General features: G+C 46.6%; 1 protein-coding gene across 1 annotated transcript; it reads right to left on the bottom strand.

Moving 5' to 3' along the window:
• Nucleotides 1-543: 543 nt before the first annotated feature.
• On the bottom strand, nucleotides 544-18,347 carry LRRN1 (leucine rich repeat neuronal 1). The gene is made up of 2 exons (XM_015641428.2): nucleotides 18,107-18,347; nucleotides 544-4,371 (listed from the first exon to the last, which is right to left on the bottom strand). The coding sequence occupies exon 2, from the start codon at nucleotides 4,136-4,138 to the stop codon at nucleotides 1,988-1,990; it is 2,151 nt and encodes a 716-aa protein (XP_015496914.1). The 5' UTR covers nucleotides 4,139-4,371; nucleotides 18,107-18,347; the 3' UTR covers nucleotides 544-1,987.
• Between the last annotated feature and the right edge of the window lie 183 nt (nucleotides 18,348-18,530).

The following is an 18,530-nucleotide window of genomic DNA, read 5'->3' as shown; positions in this document are numbered from 1 at the left end:
GCCTAGCCCCAAAATCTAATTGTCACATGATTAAAAATGTATGAGATCTCCTGAACATAGGAAAGGTGGTGTGCAGCAGCACAAATACTTGATTGAAATGTGTAATTAAGACCTTCACCCAGCCTCATGTGGGAACACAAGACCAATGGGGCAGCTTGTCCAAGGGATGGACTCAGGGTTTTGTACCAAGGCAGCTGATTAGTGAAACAATGCTGGTAACTTTTCACTTTTAGACAAGGAAAAAGAAGTTTGAAGCTTATCTGTAAATTTTGAGGGGTCTTGGGTATATTTGAGAAGCCAATGAGTTAAAAAACTTCACACAGCCCCAGGCACATCAGTTATTTGAACAAGGAAATTTTACTTACTAAGAACTTGTTTGCTGTGTAAAAATGTGTAAGAATTGCACACTGAAAGTGTGGAAAATGCTGTGCTTGTTGCTGAGGGGTGCAGTGTGATGTGGCCATGTATTCACCAGAGCCCACCCTGCTCCTGACTCGTGTGCAGAACTTCCAGGGACTCAGAAAAGACAACAGACAACACTTCTGTAGGTTCAACTGTAAATGATGCCTTTATATCGTACCCAGTGCACACAGAACACTGCTGCTCTCTTTTACCACAGGAATTCAGGAAAATACTCAGAATACCGATTAATTTTAAGCCTGTAAAAAGTACAGTTCAGTATTGGACCAAATGTAACTGTAGTTTTAATCTTAATTTCTGCTTTTGGAAGAACATTCATCCAAATATTTTTTTTTTTTTTCAAGTATGTTCCGAGATTCAACTGGTTTATTTCAGTTTGGTAGCACTGAGGTTTTTTTTTTGTCCTAACTGATGGTAATGACAGCTAAATGTCAGCTTCATTTCTATTTTAGCTCAGGATATAAACAGAAAAGTATACAAAAAGGAAAAAGTCCTGTTACACACTCTGTGAATTCTTTTTGCTGTGTACCCTACACCAAACAGTTTTGATTCTGCATGTGACTCTCAGTCCAAAAGCCATGCTGAGACATTTTTCTCAATAAATTATTTTCCATATTTTGCCCTCTTAAGTGCAGAGAAAACCCTGCTATTAACATAAATGCATAAAAAACCTGAACCTGGAACTTCATTTCATCAAGAAAAACCCCCCACGATATTTTTATATAACATTTTGGATATATTTTATGCCAAAACATGATCACCAGTCAAACTAGTGACATCTAAACCCAATACATTATTGTGACTTCTAAATTAAAAAAATCAGAACAAAACTAAATTTATTACAGCTCTGCCTTCATTAAACACCGTGTGTTGGTGATTTAAACACAACAAAACTCTAGTAATTCTTCCAAAGTATCTACTAAATAGAATAAAAAGAATAAGAGAACAATTAACATTTAGTCTGTTACATTAAAAAACTGGATGTACATATTCCTATTGCCTGTTAGCTTTACCTAAGCCTTCAACTACTACAAAAATAATAATAATAATAAAAAAAGAAAACTCATTGTTGAAAGTCAAAAACATTCAAATCAGTTGATACAACATTACAGTACAGTCAACTAACATCATTCAGGGTCTCCTTTTCTCAGGGTAGAGTCCTCAGACCAGGGTCACAAACCTAATTCACAGCAGGTCCAGAACTGGGGGTGATCTCCATCCTGCCCCACGATGGCTTCGGGAGAACGGCCTCTCCTTCTTAATTCAGCACTGGAGTTAGGACAGCGTTAAGTTTAGCACAATAACTAAAAATAAAAATAAAAAGGAATAAAAAAAAAAAACCACCCAAAGAAAATAAAGGGAGAAGTGGAAGCTAGGTGAAGCTGCCATTTGTGTCAACCCATTGCGATACGCTATACTAAAAAATCCTGAAATATCCACCTGTCCTCACCGCTCTGCCACGGACTAGCAAAGTCAAAAATACAAAAGTCTTCAACTCGTCGTTTTTGCAGAATAAAGCAAAAAAGTCTTTGTGCTCCTTACTACCAGAAGCAAAATATCCTCTGAGTTACCACATGTAATAGCTTCTGGATGTGTCGACTTGGGTTGGCTTGGTCTCTGCAGAGCCATCCTTGTCTTTTTCACTGTCACCTTCCCAGAGATTAATAAGTGGAGGGTAGAGCTCGTTCAGGGGGATTGAAGAGGTCTTTTGCATATATTTTTTCAATGAGTGGTGGTAGTTTTTCCTCTTAAACCTTTTTGCAATATAAACAGAGACGGAGGCGAGGCTGATGACAGCGAACATGGATCCCATCACCGCTGCCAGTGCCGTGCTGGTTTCCTGGTCGGAAATATCCAGCGCAAAAGCCGCGTTTTTGGTGGTGACGTTGACACAGGATCTCTGTGTTTGCTGATGGATGTTGGACACCGTCAGACACACTTCATAATCTGTAGAGGGTTGTAAATGTGTGAGGTTGTATTCGTGCACATCCACCGGGACCCTGGCGGTGTAGGTGATGTGAGGGTTGTCGATCTTCATCGTGGCCGATGACCATTTCAAATTGGACGTCATGACGTTGGAATTGACTTTCCAAGAAACCAGGATGGAATGGGATTCGGCTTGTTTAACGTAGATCTTCAGGACCTGGGTGCCATCCAGGAGCGTTCCGTTCACCCGGATGGTGGCGACCCTCGTGTCAGCCCCTTCTATGTTCTGAGCCACACAGGTGTATCTCCCGGAGTCCTCCACCTGGATGTTGGAGATCTCCAAGGTGCCCTCGCTGCTCAGTTTGTATTTGTCAGAGAGGCTTTCCACCGTGACTTTATTGCCCAGAGGAGTGACCCAGTAGATTTCTGGCTCAGGTTCTGCCATGGCCCGGCAATCTAAAAACACCGTCATGCCGATGTCCAGGTTTAAGTGGTTGGGAAAGGTCTCGTGAGAGATCATTGGAAGACATTGTTCGTTTGAATCCTGTATCAGCACCTCCTTCACCTGCTGTCCCCGGTACTCCGGGGGCATGGCACAGAACATGGAGAGAGGCTCCATGAAGCGGATGTTGGTTTTGTTGGAGTTGATCCAGTGGATGACGCAGTCACACCTGAGCGGGTTGCTGTGGATGCTGATCTCACGCAGGTTTGGGAGGGACTCCACCGTCTTTTGGTAGACAGCGTTCAAGGCATTGTTGTTGAGCATGAGGCTCTCCAGGGCAGGGACGTTGCGGAACGCCAGGCGATGGATGTAAGACAGCTTTGGGTTGTTGGTGGCTTCCAGCTTTGTGAGTTCAGGCAGGTTGTCCAGCGCGTACCTGTCGACGGACACGAGCTCTCCCATGTTGTTGATCCCAAGCTCTTTCAATCTGAGCATGTTTTTAAAATCCCCTTCTTGAATTTTATGAATTGGATTTTTGTTGAGATCCAGGAATTTTAAATTGGGAACTTTCTCAAGTGCAAGCTGAGGAACTTTTACCAATTTGTTGTCATAAAAAGAAAGACTTTCAAGACTATCCAAGCCTACCAAGGCATTGCCAGGAATGTCTGTGAGGTACATACCTGCCAAAACGAGACTCCTTAAGTTTGAGAGTGGTTTGAAATTCATATCAAGTATTCCAATCACTGGGTTTTCTCCAATCATGAGAATCTCTAAGTTGGGAGTAGAATCAAACCAGCGGCTGTCAATAACCTTTAATTTGTTGGAGTTGAGGTGTAATCTCAGAAGGTTTTTCAGGCCAGAGAATGCGTTTGCAGAGATGCTGCTGATCTGGTTGTGATTTATGTAGAGCTCCTGCAGATTGCAGAGGTCTTGCAGGCAGTAGTCAGTCATCTCCGTGATCTGGTTCTCCTCCAGGTGCAAAGTCGTAAGCTGAGTGAGATTGGAGAGCCCCACATCTCTGATACTTGTGAAGTTATTTTGTGAAAAATCCAATTCTGTTAAATTAAAGAGCTGCTGGAGCTCATCTGTGGTCTTTGCAATGTTGTTGCTTTGTAGCAGAAGGACTTGAGTGTCACTGGAGAGGTTGCTGGGGATTTTTGTTAGCCGGAGGTCGTTGCAGTCAACTGTGGTGGCTTCCCTGTAGGTTGACTGGGGTGTAAACCAGGGCCTGATTTCACAGACACAAAGCTGTGGACATTCATTGCTCTGTATGGAAGACTCAGTTAATGAATTCATTAACAATTCTAGCACCAACTGGCAGACAGTTAAAACAACTCTAACCTTTGCCATGCTGGCCAGCAAGGGGGTTCAGCTCCCCGGCCCCCTAAAATCCCCACGGAGGAAGAGGGTGATCCCCTATCAGGCAGAAAATGTAAAGCTTGACGTTTAAGGTGAAAGGCTTGGACATCCAGAAAGGTGGAGGATGATTTTCTGAGTTTAGTGAAGTTAAGAAATTCTCTGAAGACTCCCAGCTGCTCCTCAGTGTTTTAGAATCTTCTGCAAATCAGTGCCTGAAGATGGTCCTGAAAGCAGATTAGGGTAGATGTTATGCTCAGCTCCTATACAGTTCATCTATTATTTAGTTTCTTCAGTTTTTGAAAGAAAATATCTGAAAACAATCATTATTTGAGCAGTAATCTCTTACAAAAATCCCAATCTGGTGAAGGTAAATTAGGTAGGGTTTGGAACTCTCTCCTTGGAGTTTACATGAGAAATCTGAGTGAATTACCTAAAAATCAGACTCTGGGATGGACACCTCTCAGTTTTACCCTGCAGGAGTTGTCTGAATGGCCTGGGAATGCTGAGGGTGGAGGATGTGCTGGTGAGCACAGCAGGACCTCATTGTCAACACCCAATCCCTGTCCCCAGGGCTCGGATTTCAGGCGTCTGGAATTAAGGCTCAGGAAGCTGCTTGTTCAGAAGTTTGAAGCTAAATGCTTATGAACTTTGCCAAAATTTATCCGAGTTAATCAAATCAGTTCCAGATAACGGCTTAGATTTAATCCAGCTCAGCACCAAACAATAACAGTAAATTTGATTAAATGAATGTACTGCCCTTATTTCAGCAGCTTGTACTGCATTGTGATCATATGAACCCTCCACCACAATTCCAAATTGCTGTGTAAGCCCCACACTTGTATCTGCTTAGCCTGAAGATGTTCATGCAAGAGTGCTTTTAAATTAACCCAGCTGTGTCCAGGCACCTCAGAACATCTGGGGTATCGGGAGGCTTTGAACACATATTCCAGGAAAATGTCGTAGTAAAATCCTTCTCCTTCTCCCTTCATCAGAAAACCCCTCTGGGGAGTGCAGTTGAGACTTGTCAAACAAAAGGTTTGGGTTTTTGTGTAACTAAAATGAGCAGGATGTGCTGTATGGACTCCCCATCCCTGGAAGTGTCCATGGCCAGGCTGGATGGAGCCTGGAGCACCCTGGGACAGTGAAGGGTGACAGGGGGGGAACTGGATGGGCTTTAAGGTCCCTTCCAACCCAAACCACTCTGTGATATCTGAGAGAACACAGTGATGAAATCACATATTTTCCAATTAGTGTAGCAAAGCTTCAACCATGACACAGCCCACAGAAGAGGTTACTATATAAAATAATAAAATACAGCTTCTAAAATAGGTTTAAAATACTCCTCTGGACAGTGGTGACAGGAATCCCATTTGTGCAACACTTGTTTCTAAGTCTGGTCACATTAGATAATGAAATGACCGTGTTTTATTTTAGATTATGATGTAGTGCTGAAGGTAGAACACACCCACAGCAGCATTTTTATTATTTATTTTTATATTGCTATTCTGTGGTTGTGTTTAGAGGAATGGGACCCAGAATAAATCTGACCCTGTGGAGTCAGATTTTCTCTCTGGTAGCTGAGACTTGAGTGAGAGCTCAGCAGACTCTGCTGAAGAGGGGAAAACCAACTGCAGGCCCAACATTCCTTCCCAAATAACTTCCAACTGATGGAAGAATTGACTAAGACTGTATTAAAAAATAAACCCTAAGGGCACTGTAATAGTAGGGAACATGTTAGCATGGAGTGATGAGGAGGCTGAGCTGTGCTGACTCTGATGGATGCTCCCCTCCACAGCAACACATTTGTAGCTGACCCAAACCAGCCAATTCTAGGAAAATTGATGGCATTGGAAGTTTAATTGATTTAATTGCAGATTTTCAGATGGCAGCATTTTGCAGTGAATAACACAAATAACGGTGCTTTCCCCCAGCCACAATCCCAGGCAGGTACAGGAGGTGCCCGTGGGCTGTCCCCTCACACAGGGACATGTCCCTGCTCCAGCTCTGCACCTGGCCCAGGGCAGGAGCACCTGAGAGGGAGCATTGCTCCCAACATTCCTGCAGAATTCCTGTGGAATTCCTCCTGCAGCTTCTCAGGGGATGAAGAGAAGGGAGCTGGAGCCTTACACAGCTGAGGGCCCTAATGATGTTTTACTTCTGCTTTAGCCCTGATGTACCTGTGTGAATCATGTAATGCTTTAAAAACCAAACTGCCTGAAAATCACTTCCTAGGCTCTTTTAAAATATGTAGGAGTGTGTCTTGATGTTGCAAAAAAACTCAAAATTCGATCTTGCTTTGTTGAATATTTATATCCTCTTACATGCACGTTACAGTTCCTGTTCATCCTTGCTAAGAAGGCATTTGTGGGTTTATTGACCAGAGTTCTGGGTTTATGATCACTGTAAATATATGATTTTACAAGTTCCTAGTGGCTTGTTCTCTTCTGTAGCTATTTTCTACTGTGAATGGATTTAATTTTCTTTAACTGCAAATGTTCTTTAGAAACAAGCTGCATGTTGCTTTCCTCAGTCTCTCCCGACCCAGGGCAGCTTGGATGAAGCTGGAGATGAAATTCCAGGGTAATTCCAGTGAATTCTGAGCAGCTCCACATGCTCCAGCCCCCATCAGAAGGGATAACCCAAATCATGGGCTTTGGTTGGTTTGGACGTGTAAAACCCCATGCACAGCCCTGATCAAAGCTACAGAGGCAGCAGAGCAGCCACCAAAAGCCATCCCTTTGGCTCAGGATCCTCAGCTTCCCAGTCTGATCCCAGACACCTCTGCAGTGTTTGTTGTCACAGGTACTGAGGGTGTGAAGGAAAGCTTTCAGCATTCCCTGCCTTCCCTCTCATTCGTTAGATTCGTATTTTCTGCTGTTCCAGCACACAACAGCAGTTTTAACAGCTGGTAACTTGATATCAGCAGAAATAATGGCTAATTTTAAGTCAGAGATATGGAGGGAATTATTTTACTCCGAGCTAATTAAATGCATTTTCCATGGCACTGCTCAGTAAGGAACCACATTTCTGTCACCAGCAAACCCACAGCAGCTGCCTGGGGTGTGCTGGCTTCTTCCTGCTCCCCGAGGGCAGAAACTGGAGCATCATTCCTGTCTCCCATCCTGTGGGGAGGTCCAACTCCTCCCTTTCCACCTAAGTTCTGACAATTAGTCAGTACTGAGAATTTGTTTGGGTGAAATCATGAGTGTTTGGTTATGGAGGAGAAGATTCTTCCTTTTGGTTTTCCTTGGAAAGAGGTGTGCCCTGGCAGCCATGGCTTTACTGGTGGCTCTTAAAGGGTTTGGGTGGGTGGGTGATGGGAAGAAAAAGTACATTTAAACCTCCAGTGCAGGAAGAGGAGAATATGAAGGGACAAGCATGAAATAAACTGTTCATTAAAAGTGTTCACAGTTAACCTGCCAACTCAGAAGAACAGATATTAAACATTTTTGCTTGGTAATAGGAAAACAAAGTGTTGTCACTTCCCTGACAACTGTATTAATGGTCACTATTAAAATTCACTGAAAAGAGCAGCAATCTTGTTTGCACATGGATATCTGGATGCATTTTGAAACAGTGATGCTGCCACAGCAAATCCTCCCTCTCCACTATTCTGCAGTTCATTCTTGCAGAATTTCTTTTATATTGCAGTAGCATCAGCCCAGATTTTGGTCAGCAGCCACCTGCGCTGAGTGTGCCCAGGTAAAAGTTGGAGGGATCAGAAACACAAAGGAATTACCTCAGGCTAAGACAAGCAATTTATTCTGCAGCTGCTGTGAGCCAGAAGCACACCCTGATCCCCTATTCCTCCCCTCCCTCCACAGAAACATTTTCCCAGGCTGAGGCTCAGTATGGAGCTGTGTGTTGGGACATTTCTGCTGTGCTAATGCTCTGCTAATGACTCCTGCATCTCCTGCATCCCCATCCCCATCCTGTGGGACAGCCTTGCATCCCTCAGGAGTGCTGAGGAGGTGCTGCAGCCTGGGACAGGTGGGCAATGCAGGTGGGGCAGCCCTGCCCAGGGACCCCAGCACAGGTGGTGCCGAGCAGAACTCCAGGTGGAACTGGGAAATGGAATTCAGACTGGGATCAGTAAGATCCAGGCTCTGCTGTGTCCCTCAGCAGCAGGACAAAGAGGAAAGGGCAGGAACTGATGCCCAGGAATTCCCAGCTGAACATGAGGCAGAACTTTCCTGTGCAGTGACCACAGACTGTCCAGAGAGGGGCTGGAGTCTCCTCCCTGGGACACTCCAGAGCCATCTGGACACACTGCTGTGCTCTGGGATGGCCCTGCTGGAGCAGGGAGGTGGCACCAGATGCCCACTGTGGTCCCTTCCAGCCTGAGCCACTCTGTGACTGTGGGAGAGGGGACACGAGGGGACACTGGAGACCTGGAGCCCTGTGGGTGCTGCAGAGGGAGCGCCCCAAGGGCAGCTCGGGCTGGCTAAAGGCAGCTGGCAGAGTTTAAGGAAAGGGCTCTGTGTGTTTGAGTGATGGAGGTAAAACCTGCCCTGCCCTGCTCTGCCCTTCAGCAGGGTCTCTGCAGCTCTGCACCCCCCGTTTTCCGTGGATAAAACAGGGATTGTGCCGTGCTCAGTGAGCCAGCGCCTCCGGCCGCGCTTTACCAGGGGGAGGCACTCAACAGGAGCATCCTCTAAATCACAGCTCAACGCTAAACCCAGCCTAAAACCAGGCCACTAAAGTCAGGCTTGCTCCAGTCAACAGCATCAGTGACCTTGTACCTTCTAGAAAAAGAGGACTTGGAGTTTAATAACCAGGATGTTTCCACAGAATGGGCTCCTTGCCCAGGAATTAAATTTACAAGTGCAATGCTGTGTATTTAGAAAAATATTGAGGAATCATGCTTGATAATAAGCCTTTTATAGTGTGAGGTTTCTAAAGTCTCCAGTGTGATCAGGAAATAAGCTATTTACAGGTCTGGATTGTGGAAAATACAGAAAAATCAAGCTGAAAATGATGACAGTTGAAAGAGCTTGAAAAAAATCTGAACATGGGAGCTGGGTATTAAAAGGAAATACAGAAACAAGGGCCTGTAGGACATGTAATAATGGTATAAAGCCTCAAAACACATCCTCAGGGATTTATAATATTAAAGGTTTGGGATTTTTTTTTTTTCCCTGCAAATAATGCCTACTTTTTCTTTTCATCTGTACACACATTCCATCAAAATCAAATCTGTGTTTAATTTTGGGGAAAGCTCTGGTGAGAAGGCGATTTGCTGTATCTCAAGACAACCTTAGCATGCTTTATCTGTGTTCTTTTGAAAAATACTACTCTTATCTCCACCAAAGAATTGCAAAGAGCATCCTATTCATAACGTCTGCGCTGCAGAAACAGCATATTACAGCTTGGAAATTTGTAATTTATTTGGGCTTATTCTTAAGACTCGCATCTGATACAGTATTTTTCATTAAAATATTGAAGCAAATTTGCAGGAGAGGGAAAAATGGTTTTCATTCATAGACTGCTCTGGAGTGCAAGGGGCTGGATCCTTTTCAGGGAGCAGCCACTGGGTATTGATGGCCCATCAAATCCACCACAGAACTGCAACCCAGCTTCTGGAAACTGAGGGAAAATCTCTCACAGATGGCCATTAACCACTCATATCAGAAACATCAGGAATAACAGGGCCTTGACAAACAGTGGGGCTGGCAAATTACAGAGGCTGCTTGCTTTAGGAAAGAAAAAAACCTCATGAACCACTTCACAGCCTTGAAACCTAAAGGTGAGATGTGTTTGAGCAGGAATATTCTTAGGAACACAAATTATTATCAGCTTTCTTACTACTTATTTCTTCTCATGGATGAGTTTAATCTTGGGACAATATGAGCTGTTCTGTTATCCAGGACTTGTTCTCTTGTCCTGCAGCAGGGTTTAATGTGAAGGCAAAGCTTTGATTCCATTTGATGGAGAAGAATCCTATCTGTGATCATTTTTCTTGGGCCACATCCTCACCAGATGAACTTGATCAGATCAGCATTTCTGAGAGTCAGCCCTTTCCACTGCCAGGTTAAGATCCCATTCCCTGAGATTTTCCTTGCAGCTCTTCCCTTCTGCCTGACCTTTCCTTTCCCCTGCTCATGCCCTAACCCATCCCAGCCCTCTACTTTAAATGCAAGGGAGAACTCAAACCTAATTGTTTTTAGTACAGTATCTAAAATTTCCAGAGCATAACTAATATGGGAAGACCTCTCCCAACTATTTTTTGCATGTCATGTATCTGCTGGCTGATGAATGAAAGAGGACCAAAGGTAGAGGAATTCAACTTTGGCTTCTTGCCATGTTTAAAGAGTAGAAATGAATTGAGTCATGGAATATTTGGGATCTCAGAACCACGTGGAAGGATCTGAGCATCTTGTAACCCATGGGGGCACCTCTCTCATGAGGATTTCATGTAGAGCAGCTCAGAAAATATCTGCTTCATACTATCTATCAAAATCAGCACAATTCAAAGAAAAATCTAAAAAAACCAGAAGAGGACAGAGGGCAGGAAGAGAGAGATGAGGTTGGGTTTTGGAGCAGAATTCCCTTTATGCTTTTTGACCACTCTGAGAGCCAAGGAGCTTGGCCAGTGGAAGCAAAGTGTTAATAACAACAAAAGAAGGAGCACACAAGGAATATTTTTAACCAGGAGAAACAGGGATGCCAGAACTCCAGAGGATTTTCCTGAAGCAACAGAAAATCCTTTCCCTCCCTTTTTGCTGACTGGCTTCTGGCAGTGTGATTATTTTGCTTCCTACACAGTTCTAGATCAAACTCCAGTTTTGTGAGTCACTCAGGATCCCCCACAGTTGGGAAAGACTCCGGTGTGTACGTGGTTGTTACTACCAGAGGATGCCAAAAAACCCTGTGCCTGATAAATCCCAACCAGAATGAGTCAGGAGCTCTGGAGGTATTTATAAATCAACACAATGGTGCTGGCTGTAGGGAATGCATAAGGCTTGTTATTAAAAATTGTATGTGCATGGAGCTTCAATTGCTTATCTTCAATTCTTCAATCAAGGGAAAGAAAAGTTCTTTTTCTGGTCCTTGTTATGCTCTGTTTTGCTAACTCTGTTTCCTGTGGCTGTAGTATGTGTTAGCTTTTCAATTATTAGTGATTAAGTCTTAAACTGTGTTTTACTATTAGCCTAGATCTATATCTACACTGTTTGTACATGTAATGTGCTGACACAGACTTCAGCCCTTAGAATAAAACAGACTTTTATTGATTTTTTTTTCAGAGTTTTATGCTTATAGAATCCAATTCTCTGTTTCTGAGCTATATATATTTAAATGTTAATAGACCCATATATCGAGTTGGCTGATATGGGAAGATCTGATAGGAAAGATTGTGAGCATACCACGAACAAAATAAATGGATTTAGCATGGGAGGTGCTGAGATCTAATAGAAAGGCTGTTAGCACCATGACAAAGATCTGGAACTCAACCAAGGGAAGGGATAGAAGTAATTCCATTAAGTGGCCACAGATTTGGGTTTGGAACTGCTCTGAACCAAGGCTTTACTCTGACCTGAGAAAAAAGCACTTTCTGTCCAGTTCCACTGCTGTGTCCCACGAGCCATCCCCTTTCCAGGAGTCTTTCTGCTACATGAAATTTGTGTTCCAAAATCCTTCAGGCAGCACTGCCATGAGATCAGGACAGCTCAGCCAGCCTGGGAGTGTGGAACCCCCACAGCCTGGATTTAACCATTTCATCTCAAGCACCACTGAATTCTGATGCTTTGCTCCATGCACAAAGCAGTCTTGCTTTGAGATGTTCATGAGATTAAGAAAGAGAAAATACATCCTGTGGAATGTGTTGTGTGTTTAGGAAGAAACCTATAAACTCTTCCTTGAGCTTCAGTCCTGGCCTTGCCCACATCCCAGGTTTTCCAGGGAAGTGGAAGTTTTCATCAGTGAAGGTACTAAAACTGCTGCCTTGCAGAAAGGAAGTTTTTTCCTCTCGAAATTTTAAGTTACCGATGGTTTATAGATAAAATCTGTACCTAATTACAGTGATTCATTTGGGAACAATCATGTTTAATTTGTATAAACCACACTTGTACTTGAAAGGAGCAGAAAGAGAAATGAAAACAGATTTGTCAATGAACTTAAAAAACAAACACTGACCTGGTCTTACCTGGTGCCTTTTACTACAGTGAACCTATTTTAAACCCTGTTTTCAAAGAGCAATTACAAAACTTCATTTTTGCAACTGCTTGCTCACCTATGGCAAAGATAAGTTATTGTTCAATGCAATTAAAAGTCACTGGTGGCTCTCTGGAACTATCAATATTTACTCTATTTCTGTTAGAATGATGGATCATTTGTAATTTAAAAATTAAACAAGGCCAATCAGTAGCTCATCTGCATCCCAGTAATTGTATGCAGCACATTAGCAAGGTATGAATTTATTAGATAGTTTTGGACTTGCTTAATCAAATAAATGATACGATGCATGAAATAACAGAAAATGAAGGATTCATTATATAAATGATAAACATTTTCAAATTACAAAAAGACAATCCAAGCTTTGATTGATATTTTATTAAAACAAGGTAAAATGTTATTCTAGCAAATTTGGGACAAACTCAGGGATTGTCTGTGAATAACTTTTGGGTGTTTTGCAGAACTGTGAATAACTTTTAGGTGTTTTGTTTAGGATGTGATCTGTGAGACTCCAGCATGGAGGGGAAAGCCAGGGAACCCCTCCCATGAATTTAAACAGCCACATGGGCTCCTAGACCATGAGTGTTCTCTTTAAAACAGCAATAAACTAAGGAGCAGCGACCTCAGGTGAAATTGTCCATGGCAGTGGCAGGGCTCTGGGTTATCTGCATTTCTCCAGCTTGGAGAAGTGTTTGCTGAGCAGGGAGGGATGTGGTTTAGTCTCACCTGGTAAGGTGTGTGTGTTGCCAGCAGGAGATCCCCAATCCCTGGGAGGATCAGGGGAGGGTCAGGGGTCTCAGACTCATCCCTGCACCTTCCCCCATCCCAGCTGGGCTGGGCTGGGCTGCTCTGCCATCCCTCCCTTGCCTCTGACACCCTCAGAGCAGCCCCTCGGGGGTGAAGCCAGGAGGTCCCAGCTGATCTCTGGGATGGGGAGTGACCCCCAGGAGTCCCCAGGCTGCCCTGGGACAGCGATGGTTCATGGGGAACGAGCTGTGGGTGCTTCTGGAGCGTGAGGAGACCCCCACCCCAACACCTGCCTGGGCTTCTGCCCCCTCCCAGGCCCAGAACAGAACACCACAACACCCCCTCCCAGCAGAGCAGCCAGCCAGGCAAACCCTGCCAGCTGCCTTTCCAAAAGCCCTCGGTTCTCCTGCTCTAATCCAAGCTGACAGACACCCAAATTGCTGGAATCACCAGAGTTAGTTAAATTAAATACCTGGAAATGAGATGCTGACTGACAGCCTCTGAAATTTCTAACTAAAACCCCAAGTAAGGTTTGTCTCCGTGTTGAGCTGCTTCAGGCTGGGAATTGTTCAGGGGAAATACTGCCCTGTGTGACCACTGAGGACTGAAGGGCAGCACCTCGGGACAGAAAATTATGTAGTAAGGCTGCTGTACCCAATAAAATAAGGGAAAGAGCTGTTTCTCTGTGGCACTTTTATAACCTCAGTGCATTCTCACTGCAGCTCCCTGTTAAATATTTCAGACCCGTTACTTAAACTTGCTTTGCCTTGTTGTTCTGTTAGTTAAAAAGGGAAGAAAAAGGCAATACTCCACTGCAAATACCTGATCTTTAGAAACTGCTCCAGGTAAAAAACAGGCCCTGTGCTTTTAATAATTCAGCCAGATGGAATGTCAAGGAAACACTGGCTTGTAACACCAAATTAAGGTCTTATGAAATAGAAGGTGAAGTTACAAAAATATTTTGCAGGAGAAGTTAAGAGCAGAGACTAATTTTTGTCTCACTGATACCAGACTTGTCCTGCCTTCACCAGGGGGAGAATTAGGCCAATCTAAAATAGGCCAATCCAGTATTTTTCTTCAGTGCCGTACATAAAAAAAGCAAAGACGACATCTAAAGAGCAAAACAAAATTTGAATAAAGTTGCAGGGTTTGAAGCAGCAAAGAGTAAGAGAGTGGGGTTCAGAACTTTCAGCTGGGGAGCTCTCAGGCCTCTGTGGAGGCGAGTTCAGCTCTGACCTGAGAGTCCATTTAGTGAAGGACTTAATTAGTCAGCTGCAGGGAACAAACGAGACTGGCAAAGCCCTGGAGTAACTCAGCACATCTGCAGTGACTGTTTCTTATCAAAGTGCTCCTGTGAGTTCCCTGTGCAGAACTCAGGCCCTCCAAATCTCATGGAAACACCATTATTTAATAATGAATTACAAACCAACAAAACCAGCTCTGTGATTTTCTTTGCTCTCGCCCATCTTTCTTCCCACATGTTAATTGCAGAGACAAAACAGAGTATGGGAATATTTGTAGTGGGTTTGCTGGGATTTCTGTTCTGGCATGGGGTTCTGGCTGCTTCCCACCTCTCCACTTTCCCAGGAGCCCCCCAGGCACTGCCAACCCTCCTGACACAGTCAGCAGAAAAACTATCCCAGCTCCAAAGTCCCCTTTTGTGTAGAACTCACACATCATTTTTGGGAAAGATGTGTTTAAGGCCTGACCCTGTTAATGACTTCACTGCTCTGGAGCACAGCCTGGAATTCTGGATTGCTGGGAGCATCATGGGTGTCCAGGCTGGCAGTTCCAGCTGGAAGGGGATGCAGGAATCAGCCGTGGTGAGGCTGAAACGCAGGCTCCCTGTCCATGAGCCCTGTACAAACAGAGAGGAGGAGGGCTGGATTCATGTGCTTCCAAAAACTTTACATAGATTTTCTTCAGTTCTGTGTCTACAAAATGTCTGCCAGGAAAAAATCTGGAGCTTGGCAGGATGAAGCCTCACACGTGTATTGTTCGTGTAACTATGGTAACCTACAAATGCCACCAGTGTTTCCATTTCATACACAAATGAGGGGACAGCTGTGGGGACCACATGTCTGCCAATGGAATAATATATGTGAACTAGGATGGCTTGGTCAGAAAATTACAACTCATCTATATTAATCAGGGCTTCAAAGAACAGGCACCTCCGTGGTGACAAAGTGCACAGGAAGACAGAGGGATTTTTATTTTGGAAAATTTTGGCTCCTCTTGTAAATATTTGCAGCATCTTGCTACTTTGCTGGTTGAAAAATAAACTGAAATAAATATTGTTCAACCAGAGCTGTTCTATAAACATCACTTAACTCTTTTCCTTGGGTTTTGTGTCTGATGCCTGATCCTGGTCTTAGCCTGACACAAAGCCAAACCTGGGACCAGGCAAGTCACTCACCTGGGGGAGGAGCAGCTCCAAAAGAGACAGAAATAACGTGGCTCAGAGCTTTATGAACAAAGCCCCTGCATTTACTGACTGGTGTCATTAACAGAAATCAGGGCTTCAAAAAATTCATACGAGAAACTAAAAAAATATTTAAAAATATTGTTCAAATGTGGACGAGTCTCCCTCATCCCTAACAACAACAAAAAGAAATCTGCAGCCCCAGTGATGCCAATAAATCCCCTTTCCAGGGAATATGAAGCCATGCAGGCTGCAGTAGCAGCAGTACTTGACCGCTGTTATGATTCATCCAAGGTGTTTTAAGTGTCCCTACAAAAGCAGCCGTGGAGCGGGGATCTGCCGCCCTCCTTGGCAGCAGCAGCAGCAGCCGGATGCAGCAGGAATCCAGCACCAGCGATCAGGAAAAGTTTTCCCTGCCTTCTGCAGTGCCACGCTACTGTATGGGAGTGAAACAAAGGCTGCAGCATCCCCTCCTCTGCCTGCGGGGCACGAGGGGATTCAGGGATGGTGATGATGATGATGATGGTGACTCTTTAATCACTGCTTGTTGAAATGATCCCATGTGCTCTAAGAGCTGGAAACAAATACACACAGAGAATCGTGGAATCACAGATTGGTTTGGGTTGGGAGGGACCTTGAAGATCACCCAGTGGCACCCCCGCCATGGCAAGGACACCTTCCACTGTCCCAGGGTGCTCCAAGCCCTGTCCAACCTGGCCTTGGGCACTGCCAGGGATCCAGGGGCAGCCTGTACCAGGGCTCTGTTCCCTGTGAGGTCAGACTGAACACAAGTTTCTTTTTTCAGCCTGAATTTGGACGGGCTCAGCATTTTTTACAGCAGTAAAAAAGGTCCTTCACAGTTGGCGTGAAAAGTTGTTATCCTTCTATAAGTGCCCAACTTAATGCAAAATCCTATTTCCTTCATTGAGCAGCAGCAGTGTTATCGTGTCTGTTCCAGGTAAATGGAACAGCCTTTATGGTCATCACAGTAACTGGTCTATTAATAAAGTCCAAAGTGCCCACTGGGAGAGATCATTTTATACGGACTACATAAAATGTTGTGCAGGTAACTTTTAACTGCCGAGGTTAAAGTTAAACTGGAGCTGTTGTCCCGGAGCAGTGGCACAACAGAGGCTGCAGGCAGAGGGACAGGGACACCAGGGGCTGTGCTCTGCCCCAGGCAGAACCATCCTGCCTCTCTTCACTACTCCCATCTGGGATGCTTCGTTCACGGCTTTGTCCCTCTCAGTGTGTCCATCTCTTAAATTAATTCTGACTTGCAAGACTTTGGGACGCAGTTTGGTCGGATCCTTTGGACAACAGCAGGGCTGATGTTGGGTGTGCCTCTGCTCATTCAAAGCTCTGTGATGTCCCTGTGGGTACATCTGAGCTATTGGCCAGAACAGGTTTATTTTCTTGTTCAGAAATACCGGCTTCCTTTTATAGGGACCTTTTAAGTTTGTAAGGAAAAGATTTAAAGGCTTCCAAACTAGTTTTTATTGAAGGGGCTCATTACTTGGGAGCCGTCGCACAGCTCCAGGACAAGAACAGAAGCACACTGCGTGTGATCTCTCACCTTTGGACAACATTATTGCCTGCTTTGAGTTTAATTCTGTTACTTTCCCTTCCGTCGCCTGGTGGGAAATGCGCACCGAGCCAGCACCGGGGGAGAGAATTAACTTGAGGGAGAGCGAGAATCGCAGGCGAACATCTGTTGTGCGGCCCCGGCAGGGCTGAGCCGCCGGCACAATGCGCCTCGCTGCCCTCCCTCCTCTCGCAGGGAACGGGGGCCGGCCCCAAGCTCAAAGGGCCCTTTGACAGGGGCGACAAAGGGGCGGCAGCGGGGCCGGTCCCTTTGTCCGCCCGCGGCCCCAGAGCCGGGACCCGCAGTCCCGGGGTAAAGCGCTGCCGCTGCCCGGAGCTTCTCCCCGCACCTTTGGGGCAGCACACTTCCCGAAGAGCCCCCGGAGCATCCCCGGGCCGGTCCCGCAGCCCCCGGTGCGGAGCGGCCGCAGCGCCCCGCGCACAAAGCCGCGGCCGCGGGAGGAGGGCGGCGGAGCCCGGCCCCGCTCACACTGCGCCTTTATGCCGCTTTCTGAAGGGCCATTGTCACACTGAAGGCTCCTTGTCTCCTCGCATTCCTCCGGGTGAATGGATGAGGCAGGACATCTGCCGGGATCCGCTCCCATTCGCATGCAAATGGGGGACGCGGGCAGCGCTGCCGCACCGCCGGCCCCGCGCCCACCGCCGGCACCCGGGACCGCCGATTCCCCCCCAGAACCCCCGATTTACCGCAAACCGGCCCGGGGAACAGCGGCGCACCCGACACAGGAGGAGGAGGAGGAGGAGGAGGAGGAGGAGGAGAGAGCGATGCTGCAGCCCAAAGCCCGCAGCCCCGGAGGTGCGAGGCGGCCGCAGCCCCGGGGCGGTCCCGACGCGGAGCCACCGAGACCCCGCAGCCCGGGGGACTCCCCCGGGGGGCACCGGGGGCGCGGCCACCGCCGCAAACTTTGCTCCCTCCCCGCACATCACGGCATGGCAGCCCGGAGCGGAGCCCTGGCACCCGCGGTGCTCCCGCAGCCTCCGCTCCCTCCCCCGAGCCCGGCGGACGCACTCACCGCCGGCCGGGCGCTGCCGCGGGTGTCCCCCGGGGCTGCACATCCGCTGCTGCCGCCGCCGAGCCACCGCGCCGGGATGCGGGGAGCGATGGATGGGACGGATGGAGGGATGGATGGATGGAGAGATGGATGGAGAGATGGATGGATGGCCGGACCGGTCGCTCCGTGCCTGCTGCCCGCCCCCAGGACAGCGGGAGCGCCGCCGGTGCCGGTGCCGCCCGCTCTGAGCCGCCGCCGGCGCGCACCTGGGAAGGCGCCGCGGGTCAGCTGATGGGCCCCGCTGCCATTGGCTGCACCGAGCGCGGCACCGGCACCGGGGCGGGGCTGCGGATGGACCCGCCCCCGACAGACCCCGCCCCCACCGTCGGTGTGCGCACGGGGCAGCCGGAGCATCGCCCGCATCCATCCATCCATCCATCCATCC

This window comes from Parus major, chromosome 12 (genome assembly GCF_001522545.3).
Source record: "Parus major isolate Abel chromosome 12, Parus_major1.1, whole genome shotgun sequence".
Lineage (NCBI taxonomy): Eukaryota > Metazoa > Chordata > Aves > Passeriformes > Paridae > Parus > Parus major.
This window is presented reverse-complemented; position numbering and strand designations above follow the sequence as displayed.